This window comes from Heteronotia binoei, chromosome 17, assembly GCF_032191835.1.
Source record: "Heteronotia binoei isolate CCM8104 ecotype False Entrance Well chromosome 17, APGP_CSIRO_Hbin_v1, whole genome shotgun sequence".
In the NCBI taxonomy this organism is placed as follows: Eukaryota; Metazoa; Chordata; class Lepidosauria; order Squamata; family Gekkonidae; genus Heteronotia; species Heteronotia binoei.
This window is the reverse complement of record NC_083239.1, coordinates 6,317,285-6,330,151: the sequence shown is the minus strand read 5'-3', so window position 1 is coordinate 6,330,151 and position 12,867 is coordinate 6,317,285. Positions and strand designations below refer to the sequence as shown.

The following is a 12,867-nucleotide window of genomic DNA, read 5'->3' as shown; positions in this document are numbered from 1 at the left end:
TCCCCCTTGCTCTTAATGGCATGCATTAGCATTCCAGGTGACCAGTGTCTTGTGCATGTGTGGGCTGACATGATCTCCTTGAAGGAAGATGAGCCAGCTGGTGATAATCAAAAGTATCAATCCAGATATGCAAGTTGCTGCTCCTTACTTCCATTATTGCTGTATGGGCACATTGCCTTGAGGCATGCCACCTGGCATCCCAACAACTCCACTTTCAGTGCAACCCTCTGGTTCCAACTCTGGGGTGTGATACGCAGGTAACGTGCCAGGATTGGTGGGATGAAAGCGTTGGAGACCTCCTGGAAGTTGTCACTATTTCCTTTGAAGACCTGATAGAATGGTGAGAAAGACCAGTTAGAAACTAGCATGACGGAAAGCTTTAATAGTATTCATTTTTTGTAGGTTTGGGTGCCCACAACTTGGCTCATGACTGTGCAGAGATGGGGATTTAACTCTTCAGCTTCAACCTTGGTTTTGCTATTTGAAACTGCACTCCCTGATCTGTTGTTAGCATTTAAAAGGGAAAATGTATTTTTAAACAATGTAGAATCATAGAGTTGGAAGGGACCTCCAGGGACATCTAGTCCAAACCCCTGCACAATGCAGGAAACTCACAAACACTTCCCCCTAAATTCACAGGATCTTCATTGCTGTCAGATGGCCATCTAGCCTCTGTTTAAAAACCTCCAAGGAAGGAGAGCCCACCAGTTCCCAAGGAAGCCTGTTCCACTGAGGAACCGCTCTAACAGTCAGGAAGTTCTTCCTAATGTTGAGCCGGACACTCTTCTGATTTAATTTCAACCCACTGGTTCTGATCCTACCTTCTGGGACCACAGGAAACAATTCCACGCCATCCTCTATATGACAGCTCTTCAAGTACTTGAAGATGGTGATTCTATCACCTCTCAGCCGCCTCCTCTCCAAACTAAACATGCTCAAATCCTTCAACCTTTGTTTGTAGGGGTCTCATGACCCCTCACCATCTTCATCACCCTTCTCTGGACCTTGTCTAGATCCTTCTTAAAATGTGGTGCCCAAAACTGAACACAATTCTCCAGGTGAGGTCTTACCGGAGCAGAGTAAAGTGATACCATCACTTCACGTGATCTAGACACTATACTTCTGTTGATACAGCCCAAAACTGCATTGGCCTTTTTAGCCACCACATCACACTGTTGACTCATGTTCAGCGTATGGTCATGTCCCAGGACAGATCCTTGAGGCACTCCACTTGTCACTCCTCTCCAAGAGGATGAGGAACCATTCAGAAGCAGTTTTTGGGTGCGATCTGCCAACCAGTTACAGATCCACCTAACGGTAACAGGATCCAAACCACATTTTACCAACTTGTCAACAAGGACAAGTATGTGGAACCTTATCAAAAAGTTTACTGAAATCAAGATAAACTATGTCTACAGCATTCTGCTGATCCAGCAAGGTAGTCACTTTCTCAAAAAAAGAGATCAAGTTAGTCTGACATGACTTGTTCTTGAGAAAAACATGCTGGCTCTTAGTAATCACAGCCATCCTTTCTAAATGTTCCAGAACCAACTGTTTGATGATTTGTTCTAAAACTTTTCCAGGTACAAACATCAAGCTGATAGGTTGGTAGTTACCCTGATCCTCCTTTTTCCCCTTCTTGAAGATGGGGACAAGATTCGCCCGCCTCCAATTTTCCAGCACCTCTCCTGTTCTCTAAGAATTCTCAAAAATAATAGCCAGAGGCTCAGAAATTAAATCTGCAAGCTCTTTTAGAACCCTTGAATGCAATTCATCTGGCCCTGAGGACTTAGTTTCATTTTAAAAAACAAAGTGTTTATGTACTACCCCATGCTGATCCTAGATCGGAACGCCATACCCTCATTATATGTTAGTTTTTGCCATATTGAGCACCGTTTCCCTCAGAAGAGAAGACTGAGGAAAAGTAGGAATTGAGCAGTTCCGCCCTCTCTTCATTAACTGTTACAATTTCACTTTCCTGCCCTCGCAATGGGCCTACCATGTCCTTGCTCTTTTTCTTAGTCTGAACGTAAGAAAAGAACCCCCCCTTTTTGTTGTTTTTAGCATCTTTGGCCAGCCTAAGTTCATACTGAGCTTTAGCTTTCCTAACTTTTTCTCTACAAGCATTGGAAACATATTTTCTTCTTTAAAATGTTAATAGAAGAGCAGGGGAGGCTGCTTTGAATATCAACTGTTGTTAACCATCTCCATCCCAATAGAACCACTTCCCAAAAATCTACCAGTCTTACCTTATCCTCTCCGTTGTTGGATTTATAGACTTTCCAGTTCTTTCCATTCCGGCTGAAAAGGACTCTATAGGACTTTATGTAGTAGTTATATTTATGAGAGGACCCCTTTGTAATAATCCCTGAAACAATAATAAGGTTAAATTTGTACCTAAAAAAACCATGAGAATGTCACATAAGCAAGATAAAGATAGCTTGAGGCAGTGACTAGACCAGGGAATCCTGAGTTTAAATACCCACTCAGTCCTCATTAGCAGCACCAATCTAAGCACGGGAGGGATGGTGGCTCAGTGGTAGAGCATCTGCTTGGGAAGCAGAAGGTCCCAGGTTCAATCCCCGGCATCTCCAACAAAGGGTCCAGGCAAATAGGTGTGAAAAACCTCAGCTTGAGACCCTGGAGAGCCACTGCCAGTCTGAGGAGACAATACTGACTTTGATGGACCGAGGGTCTGATTCAGTAGCAGGCAGCTTCATATGTAGGAGGGATGGTGGCTCAGTGGTAGAGCATCTGCTTGGTAAGCAGAAGGTCCCAGGTTCAATCCCTGGCATCTCCAAAAAAGGGTCCAGGCAAATAGGTGTGAAAAACCTCCGCTTGAGACCCTGGAGAGCCGCTGCCAGTCTGAGAAGACAATACTGACTTTGATGGAGCAAGGGTCTGATTCAGTATAAGGCAGCTTCATATGTTCACTCAGAGTCCATTGACTTGAACAGACATCCAAAGGTGTGTAAGTGAACTTGAACCAGTGAGGGACTGTTGGCCGAACCCTACTCACAAAGTTGATATAAAAAGTGTTGGGGGGGAATCATGGGTAGATCCTGTGCTCAGTTGCCTTTACTGTTGGTCCCACTGACTCAACATGAATATACAAAAAGTAGCTGTCCTATTAAATCAGACAAGAAGTCCATCTAGGCTAACAGCAGTGACTCCAGCTGACAAGATATCTCAAGCAGATGCCAGACACTGAACTGTTCCACAGCACCCGCACCCCATGCCTCTGAACTGTGCCTTCTCCTTAAGAACCAGGAGGAAGACTCATGGGACGGATGCCACATCTAGAGAGGAGAGGAGTTGGATATTGCCAGGTAAATATAATTTCTCCAACACAGCACAGGTAACACCACAATGATCTATCCCGAGGCATTTTTCTCAGCACCAGGGCTTTTTTTTGTGCAGGAACGCAGTTCCGGCTTGCTTGGTGTCAGGGTGTGTGGCCTAACATGCAAATGAGTCCCTGCGTGGCTTTTTCTACCAAAAAAAGCCCTGCATGAAACAATGGTGACACCAGGGGGTATGGCCTAATATGCAAATGAGTCCCTGCTGGGCTTTTTCTACCCAAAAAAAAAACCCGCACAGCACCATCCTGAGAAGTCATGCTCGGATCAGGAATATGAACTCGGATCTCTCTGATCCAAGACCAACACAATAATCTATTTATTTTAAAATTACCCACCTTTCCACCAAAACTGGCCTTCAGGAAAATTTATAAAATCACTAACAGCAACCAAAATCAATCAATTAAAACGGCCATAAAGCCATCGTCTTAGTGCACCAGGAATTGGTTAGCAACAGTAGGGTGGGGGTGGGGGGTGGGGACTCAGAAGCAACAAACTGTATTAGTAAGCTCAGGAGGAGGGGAAGGGACAGAACTAGGCCACAAACTTAGAAAAGGTCTTGTCTAGACAAAGGCCAGCTGTCTTTCCCCACCCCTGGTACCCTTGTCTAGATTGGGCCCTCACACTGTGCCACTAGAGCTTACAAGTAGGGCTTGCTACAGGGGTTTTTGTGAGGGAGTGGTGCAAGAAACAAATGGGGGGGGGTGTCTTGTTACTCAAGGACTAGTGATCAGAGGCAAGATCAGGGGAAGACCTAAAGGAAGATATTGGATTTATATCGCACCCTCCACTCCGAAGAGTCTCAGAGCGGCTCACAATCTCCTTTCCCTTCCTCCCCCCCACAACAGACACCCTGTGAGGTAGATGAAGATATTGGATTTAGATCCCGCCCTCCACTCCGAAGAGTCTCAGAGCGGCTCACAATCTCCTTTCCCTTCCTCCCCCACAACAGACATCCTGTGAGGTAGATGAAGATATTGGATTTATATCCCGCCCTCCACTCCGAAGAGTCTCAGAGCGGCTCATAATCTCCTTTCCCTTCCTCCCCCACAACAGACACCCTGTGAGGTAAATGAAGATATTGGATTTATATCCCGCCCTCCACTCCGAAGAGTCTCAGAGCGGCTCATAATCTCCTTTCCCTTCCTCCCCCACAACAGACACCCTGTGAGGTAGATGGAGATATTGGATTTATATCCCGCCCTCCACTCCGAAGAGTTTCAGAGCGGCTGACAATCTGCTTTACCTTCCTCCCCCACAACAGACACCCTGTGAGGTAGATGAAGATATTGGATTTATGTCCCGCCCTCCACTCCGAAGAGTCTCAGAGCGGCTCACAATCTCCTTTCCCTTCCTTCCCCACAACAGACACCCTGTGAGGTAGATGGAGATATTGGATTTATATCCCGCCCTCCACTCCGAAGAGTCTCAGAGCGGCTCACAATCTCCTTTCCCTTCCTCCCCCACAACAGACACCCTGTGAGGTGGGTGAGGCTGGAGAGGGCTCTCCCAGCAGCTGCCCTTTCAAGGACAACCTCTGCCAGAGCGATGGCTGACCCAAGGCCATTCCAGCAGGTGCAAGTGGAGGAGTGGGGAATCAAACCCGGTTCTCCCAGATAAGAGTCCGCACACTTAATCAAGCATGATATCCTTTCTTTAGTTTTTTAGCTTGCAGGGATGTAACTTGATTTCCTCAGCTTTCCACTGGTTCCCCATGTCATGGCCACCAAGAACCTGTCCCTGAACAGTTTTCAGGCTTGAATGGGCTTTGAATGTTTCACCCAAATTGCCTTGCCCTGCCAAGCATTGGACAGGGCAGCGATCAGATAACCCCTTTCCTCCCCCAAAACTATGTTCCTTTTCTGAATTCCACTCAGCCTCTGGCCACCCAGACTCACAAAGCTTCTTTTTTTCTCCTTGCCAATTAACAAGTGCATTCTGAGGTGACCTCACAAAAGCCACCATTTCTCCTCAGGCTTCTTGAAAACGACACAAAAAAGTGAATATCTGGGACATAATATCTGACTTGTTCAGAGCGACAACAGTGTTTCTGAGGCAACGGAGGCAGGACGGGAAGGAATGAGGCAACTAGTGAAGGGAAAGAAGAAAAGATGGGAAAGGAAGAAGAGAATAAAAATGGAGAAGTATATAGAAAAACATTGCCAACCAAATATTACGCTGTTCCTTCATAACTAACAGGCATACAGACACCAATGTGGATCAAGATCACAGTGCAAGGAGAATTACTTTTTAACTCGCCTAAAATAAGTTTTCTGACAAGAAACAGCCCTACAGCATGGCTGTTTGTCCCATGAGGGCAAATGTACTGGCCCTCCCCATGTGCCCCAATCTTCTGAAGTAAAAGTGAACGGTCACCAGACAGAGGAGCCTTTTTGGAATAGACTCCTCGTCTTTGGAATGGCTCCTCGTCTTGTTCCTTCAGCTGCTTGCCTGGTGCATAATCTTTTTTGAGTTTCAAGCAGCAGATTTTTTTTTTTAAAGAAGAAGGAACTTTATTTACCCATAAGAACATAAGTAGAGGCTGCTGGATCATTAAAATAATTGATAAATACAAACTGACTATCTCCAGCGGGGTGAAAAAAAGGGTCCACATAGACATGACAGAGGTCATGGATCCCTGCTTGCTTTTTTACAGTCAAATAATGGCCACGTACAATCCTGGAATGGGGCCACACGGAAAAAGAAAAAGGGGCTTAACCTGTCTGCTTCTTCATAATTTTGCTAATGGAAACCAGTCTCTCTCTGCTGTTGGGGAGGGACGTTGGCTCAGTGGTAGAGCATCTGCTTGGGAAGCAGAAGGTCCCAGGTTCAATCCCCGGCATCTCCATAAAAGGGTCCAGGCAAATAGGTGTGAAAAACCTCAGCTTGAGACCCTGGAGAGCCGCTGCCAGTCTGAGGAGACAATACTGACTTTGATGGACCAAGGGTCTGATTCAGTATAAGGCAGCTTCATATGTTCATATGTTATTTACTCTATAAAGGAAACAGGGCTGTGCTTTGGCTTTAAAAGATACTGGATGGCTCCAGTCCCAGATCTCTCATTGTTTCATCTGTTTTGAGAAGTTTGCTTGGGAAAGGGGAAAGCTGCTTGATACTTACTGACCTGTGATGTTTCTCCTTCCACCCAAATCTACCTCCAGCCACTCTTCTGTAGAGCTCTGATCTGCTGCCCAGGAGATCCCACTGCTGCTAAAAGCAGCATGCTCAGCAGCCCAGATCTGATTCCTCCCCATGGCATTCTGTTCGTGCCAGACGGATGATGCACTGAAGCTGGATGCTTCCAAGACTCCATCACAGTCTGGAAAAGGAAGGATGGAAGAGACTTGCTTTCTTGGTTCACAACAACTTTATGAGGTAGTTCCAATGCCTTCAGTTTTTCTGAAATATTTTTGTGTCGCTATTGCTGCAAAATACAGGGAAAGGCATCGCTGCCCACAAGCACCAAATGCCAGTGCAAAAGAGAGACATGCAGCAGCTGATGGGAGGTTTGAGTAACAGCTAAATGGAGAGCCAGTTTGGTGTAGTGGTTAAGTGAGCAGACTCTAATCTGGGAGAACCGGGTTGGATTCCCCACTCCTCCACTTGCACCTGCTGGGATGGCCTTGGGTCAGCTATAGGTCTGGCAGAAGTTGTCCTTGAAAGGGTAGCTTCCGGGAGAGCCCTCTCCAGCCCCACCCACCTCACAGGGTGTCTGTTGTGGGGGAGGAAGGGAAAGGAGATTGTGAGCCGCTTTGAGACTCTTTGGCGTGGAGGGCGGGATATAAATCCAATATCTTCATCTACCTCACAGGGTGTCTATTGTGGGGGAGAAGGGAAAGGAGATTGTGAGCCACTCTGAGACTCTTCGGAGTGAAGGGTGGGATATAAATGCAATTTCTTCATCTACCTCACAGGGTGTCTGTTGTGGGGGAGGAAGGGAAAGGAGATTGTGAGCCACTCTGAGACTCTTTGGAGTGGAGGGCGGGATATAAATCCAATATCTTCATCTACCTCACAGGGTGTCTGTTGTGGGGGAGGAAGGGATAGGAGATTGTGAGCCGCTCTGAGACTCTTCAGAGTGGAGGGTGGGATATAAATCCAATTTCTTCATCTACCTCACAGGGTGTCTGTTGTGGGGGAGGAAGGGATAGGAGATTGTGAGCCGCTCTGAGACTCTTCGGAGTGGAGGGCGGGATATAAATCCAATATCTTCATCTACCTCACAGGGTGTCTGTTGTGGGGGAGGAAGGGAAAGGAGATTGTGAGCCGCTCTGAGACTCTTCGGAGTGGAGGGCGGGATATAAATCCAATATCTTCATCTTCTTCTTCTTCTAAATGGATATACTATAGACAGAGCCAGTGTTGTATAGTGGTTAGAGCACTAGACGGGGACTAAGAAGGGACTGGGTTTGAACACCTGACCACAGAGCTCATTCAATGACCTTGGTCTGGTCATTCCATCTCCCAGTCTAACCTACCTTAAAAGGTAAGAGAAAAAACAGGGTTACTGTATGTTGGTAATAGCCCCTGCTTGAACTACAAAGGTGAACTGGGGTACACTCCATCCATGAGCTTCTTGAAATAATGTTGGGATATAAATGAGAGAGGAAAGAAGTAAAACCAGTATAATGACCAACCTTTATGAAAGATGAGCCGCTTTTCAGATAAGGGTCCCCTGTTGAAAATGAGAAAAAGGGGGAGAGGGTACAATATCTCTTCAAGTATCAGCTATTTTTGCTCACTCAGATTTCCAGAATGCCTTCACCATTCTTCAAGTAAGAAGACTATAGGCCTTCTCATTAGTGGCCCTTTTTGTCGTGGACTAACCTTCTCAAGTGGGTTCACCCAGTTCTTTTCCTCATCAAGCCAAAACTTTATTCTTGTATAATTACAAATGAATAGCATTTTCTCCCTTACTTGAGTTGGGCAAATAGAGTAGGATCCAAGGAAACAAGGAAATTTCTAGCTAACTATGCTATAGTTTTGCTGCAAAACACCTCCTGAAGCTTAGTACTTGAAGGGCTGTCATATAGAGGATGGCAGGGAATTGTTTTCTGTGGCCCCAGAAGGCAGGACCAGAACCAATAGGTTGAAATTAAATCAGAAGTTTCTGGCTCAACATTAGGAAGAACTTCCTCGGGAGGTGGTGGGCTCTCCTTCCTTGTAGGTTTCCAAAAAGAGGCTAAATGGCCATCTGACAGCAATGAAGATCCTGTGAATTTAGTAAAGGTAAAGGAAGTCCCCTGCGCAAGCACCAGTCGTTTCCGACTCTGGGGTGACATTGCTTTCATGACGTTTTCATGGCAGACTTTTTACAGGGTGGTTTGCCTGTGAATTTGGGGGGAGGTATTTGTGAGTTTCCTGCATTGTGCAGGGCTTGGACTAGACGACCATTGAGATCCCTTCCAACTCTATGATTCTAGTAAAGTTTATTTTTTTTCTGGTTTCACTGTTTATTCTCTTGAGGTGTTTAGAAAACCCAAACTAGGTTGCCCTTCAACAGAAATTGCTTGTTCGATTTCTACTAGTTTGCTGGTTGATGTTACGGCGTTACCGAGTGAACCGCCTTATGTGATAGCTTCACGCCTGCAACTACAAAACTTTTCCTTTATCTTGATTAATGTATATATTCCTCCAATATATAACCCTTGAAACAGCACTGTTTCAGCATGCAGTAGACTGAATAGGTACAGTCAGAAAGTTGGAGATACATGTCAGACATTGTAACTTAGACCTAGCTGTGCCTTAAGTAGATGTGTTCACTTGCCCTAGCTAACGCCATCTTGTATGCTATTACTAACCCTGGGAACAGAGATCTGCATTTCAAATAGAAAAAGACAGTTGCTGACCGCAAAGGGAGGAACTATCCAACTGGCACTAGCAATCGCCGTGAGTCTTTGAAGCTGGTATGCCCCAAGGTGACCAGCGGGGTTCCTTCCTTGGGAAAAATATAAGGGAGTATGGGAACAGACGACTCCGGAAACAGGAAGTGACGTCACTTCCGGTGACGTCACTTCCGGTGATGTCATGCCACCGCCGGAAGCAGGAAGTGACATCACTTCCTGTGATATCATTTTCCCCGCGCCACCTGCCGGAAGCAGGAAGTGACATCACTTCCTGTGGCATCATTTCCCCCAAATGCCACTGCCGGAAACAGGAAGTGACTTCACAGCACTTCCTGTGACGTCCCCAAAAATCCCCCAAATATCACCGCCGGAAACACCAAGATTATTTATAGAGAGGGAAAGGGGGAAATAAAGTTAAATAAACTCTTTTTTAACTTTTTTCAAAGTGAGAAGTCTAGAGAGAACGGGTTCCACGCTGAGAAGCCAGTCAGATTCCAGTGAGATTGTGCTGCATAATGCAGCCTATTTATTTTGTCCTGTTTGCTCTGTTGGCTCTATCTGCGCCACCTTCATCACTTTCGGGGTGTGGATCCCCCAGTGGGGTGGTCTCCCGACTCCCTCCGCCGGCTGTTTCTGATAGCCCTGCGCCCCCTCTTTCATTTGATATGTGTCCCGTGCGGGTGCCACCCTCCCGCCGGGAGATGCCGCAAAATGAGCCCCCTTGAGGCTTATGGCGGCAGGGCTCGGGGGAAGCGAGCTAGACTGCTGTTCTTTTGAGGGGTTATAGAGTGTTTTGAGCCCGTCCCTGTGGCATCGGTCCCATCATTGTGGGACCCAGGGGGCCGGCGCAGCGGCCTGCCGAAGCAGCCTGTCACTAATAACACAGGTCGAGATGCAGGACAGGAACCCGGAAGTGACCGACAGGCTGCTTCAGCGGGCCGCTGCGCCGGCCCCCTGGGCCCCACAACGATGGGACCGATGCCACAGGGACGGGCTCGAAACACTCTATAACCCCTCAAAAGAACAGCAGTCTAGCTCGCTTCCCCCGAGCCCTGCTGCCATAAGCCTCAAGGGGGCTCATTTTGCGGCATCTCTCGGCGGGAGGGTGGCACCCGCACGGGACACATATCAAATGAAAGAGGGGGCGCAGGGCTATCAGAAACAGCCGGCGGAGGGAGTCGGGAGACCACCCCACTGGGGGATCCACACCCTGAAAGTGATGAAGGTGGTGCAGATAGAGCCAACAGAGCAAACAGGACAAAATAAATAGGCTGCATTATGCAGCACAGTTGAGAAAGTGCCTTATCCCATATACTGATGAAGTAAATACAGGATTTGAGAACAAAATTGCACCAGAAGACACAAACACAAAGCTCCCTTACACTGAATCAGTGCTTGGGTCCACCAAAGTCAGTATTGTCTACTCCAGGGGTGGCCAGAGTTGCTTAACAAAAGAGCAACACAGAATAAAGGTCAGATGTTTGAGAGCCGCAAGACATGAACATCGGATATTTGAGAGCCAAGGAAGGAAGGAGGGAGGGGGGAGGGAGGGAGGGAAGGAGGGAGGGAAGGAAGGAAGGAAGGAAGGAGGGAAGGAAGGAAGGAAGGAAGAAAGGAAGGAAGGAGGGAGAGAGGAAGGAGGGAGGGAGGGAAGGAAGGGAGGAGGGAGGGAGGGAAGGAGGGAAGGAAGCAAGGGAGGGAGGGAGGAGGTAGGGAGGGAGGGAAGGAGGGAGGAAGGAAGGAAGAAAGGAAGGAAGGAGGAGGGAGGGAGGGAAGGGAGGAGGGAGGGAGGGAAGGAGGGAAGGAAGGAAGAAAGGAAGGAGGGAGGGAGGGAAGGAGGGAAGGAAGGAAGGAAGAAAGGAAGGAGGGAGGGAGGGAAGGAAGGGAGGAGGGAGGGAGGGAAGGAAGAAAGGAAGGAAGGAGGGAAGGAGGAGGGAGGGAAGGAAGGAGGGAGGGAAGGAGGGAGGGAAGGATGGAAGGAAGAAGGAAGGAAGGAAGGAAGGAGGGGGGAGGGAGGGAGGGAAGGAAGGGAGGAGGGAGGGAGGGAAGGAGGGAAGGAAGGAAGAAAGGAAGGAAGGAGAGAGGAAGGAGGGAAGGGAGGGAGGGAGGAGGGAGGGAAGGAAGGAGGGAGGGAGGGAAGGAGGGAGGAAGGAAGGAAGAAAGGAAGGAAGGAGGGAGGGAAGGAAGGAAGGGAGGAGGGAAGGAAGGAAGAAAGGAAGGAGGGAGGGAGGAGGGAGGGAGGGAAGGAAGGGAGGAGGGAGGGAGGGAAGGAGGGAAGGAAGAAAGGAAGGAAGGGAGGAGGGAGGGAAGGAAGGAGGGAAGGAAGGAAGGCCGCCCCCTCCCGCCAGCCGCCCCCCTCGCTTTCGGCCCCCTCCCTCCCTCCCTGCCTGCCCTGCTTACCTTCTTCCAGGGCGGGTGGCGGAGGAGGCCCGTGCGCGGGGCCCGGCAGCGGTGGCGGAGGCCGGGGAGGCGGCGGAGAGGCCGTCGCTGGTCGCTGGAGGGCCTCCAGCGACCAGCGCCGGCCTCTCCGCCGCCTCCCCGGCCTCCGCCACCGCCGCCGGGCCCCGCGGGCGGGCGGGGAAGGCGGCGAGTGAGGGAGCGTCCCCGCGCATGCACAGAGCCCGCCACACCGCCGCCAATCGCCCTGCGCACGCGCGGGGACGCTCCCTCCCTCACTCGCCGCCTTCCCCACCCGCGCGCGCAGCCCACCGGCTCTCTGGCTGGCTAAACCGGGACCTCGAATGGTCCCGGTATAGCCAGCCCGGGAGGCAGGAATTGGGGGCCAGAACCGGGACTTTCCCGGGTGACCGGGACGGTCTGGCCACCCTAAGACAACAACAAAGAAATACTTAACTGGACCCCCCTGTTTAAACACAAATTTAGAATACTTATCATAAGCTAAAAAAAAGCAGCTCTAGTTACCTCATGGAATCACTTCATCTGAGCATCCAAAAAAGATACAAAACTCTTTTGGGACATGATTGCAAATGCATTGAACATGAACATATGAAGCTGCCTTATACTGAATCAGACCCTCGGTCCATCAAAGTCAGTCTTGTCTTCTCAGACCTGCAGCGGCTCTCCAGGGTCTCAAGCTGAGGTTTTTCACATCTATTTGCCTGGACCCTTTTTTGGAGATGCCGGGGATTGAACCTGGGACCTTCTACTTATCAAGCGGATGCTCTACCACTGAGCCACCATCCCTCCCCAAACATATGAACATATGAAGCTGCCTTATACTGAATCAGACCCTCGGTCCATCAAAGTCAGTATTGTCTTCTCGGACTGGCAGCGGCTCTCCAGGGTCTCAAGCTGAGGTTTTTCATACCTATTTGCCTGGACCCTTTTTTGGAGATGCCAGGGATTGAACCTGGGACCTTCTGCTTCCCAAGCAGATGCTCTACCACTGAGCCACCGTCCCTCCCTTAACACTAGATTGCTGCTCCTCCGCCATATCTCTGCTAACCGCTGGGAGGCATATTTCAAGGCCCTATGTGATTCGATCTGCTAATAGTATCCCTGCCCAAATGGTCCTCAGACCACACCTTGAGAACTGGCTGCCTATAACAGTCTCAGAAATAACCTTCTAATATCTCACATGAAATCTGGGAAGGTACCAAGACTAGACTTTATACCTGTGGTACTATTTAAAGCAAATTCCA

General features: G+C 48.8%; 1 protein-coding gene across 1 annotated transcript in view; it reads right to left on the bottom strand.

Moving 5' to 3' along the window:
• Positions 1 to 12,867, bottom strand: part of LOC132586458 (discoidin, CUB and LCCL domain-containing protein 1-like) — a 90,144-nt gene that overhangs the window by 30,915 nt on the left and 46,362 nt on the right. Inside the window, exons 7-10 of the mRNA XM_060258538.1 lie at positions 7,997 to 8,034; positions 6,484 to 6,678; positions 2,250 to 2,368; positions 149 to 329 (exon numbers count right to left, since the gene is read on the bottom strand). Of these exons, the coding sequence (XP_060114521.1) occupies positions 149 to 329; positions 2,250 to 2,368; positions 6,484 to 6,678; positions 7,997 to 8,034 (533 nt within the window). The remainder of the gene's footprint in view (positions 1 to 148; positions 330 to 2,249; positions 2,369 to 6,483; positions 6,679 to 7,996; positions 8,035 to 12,867) is intronic.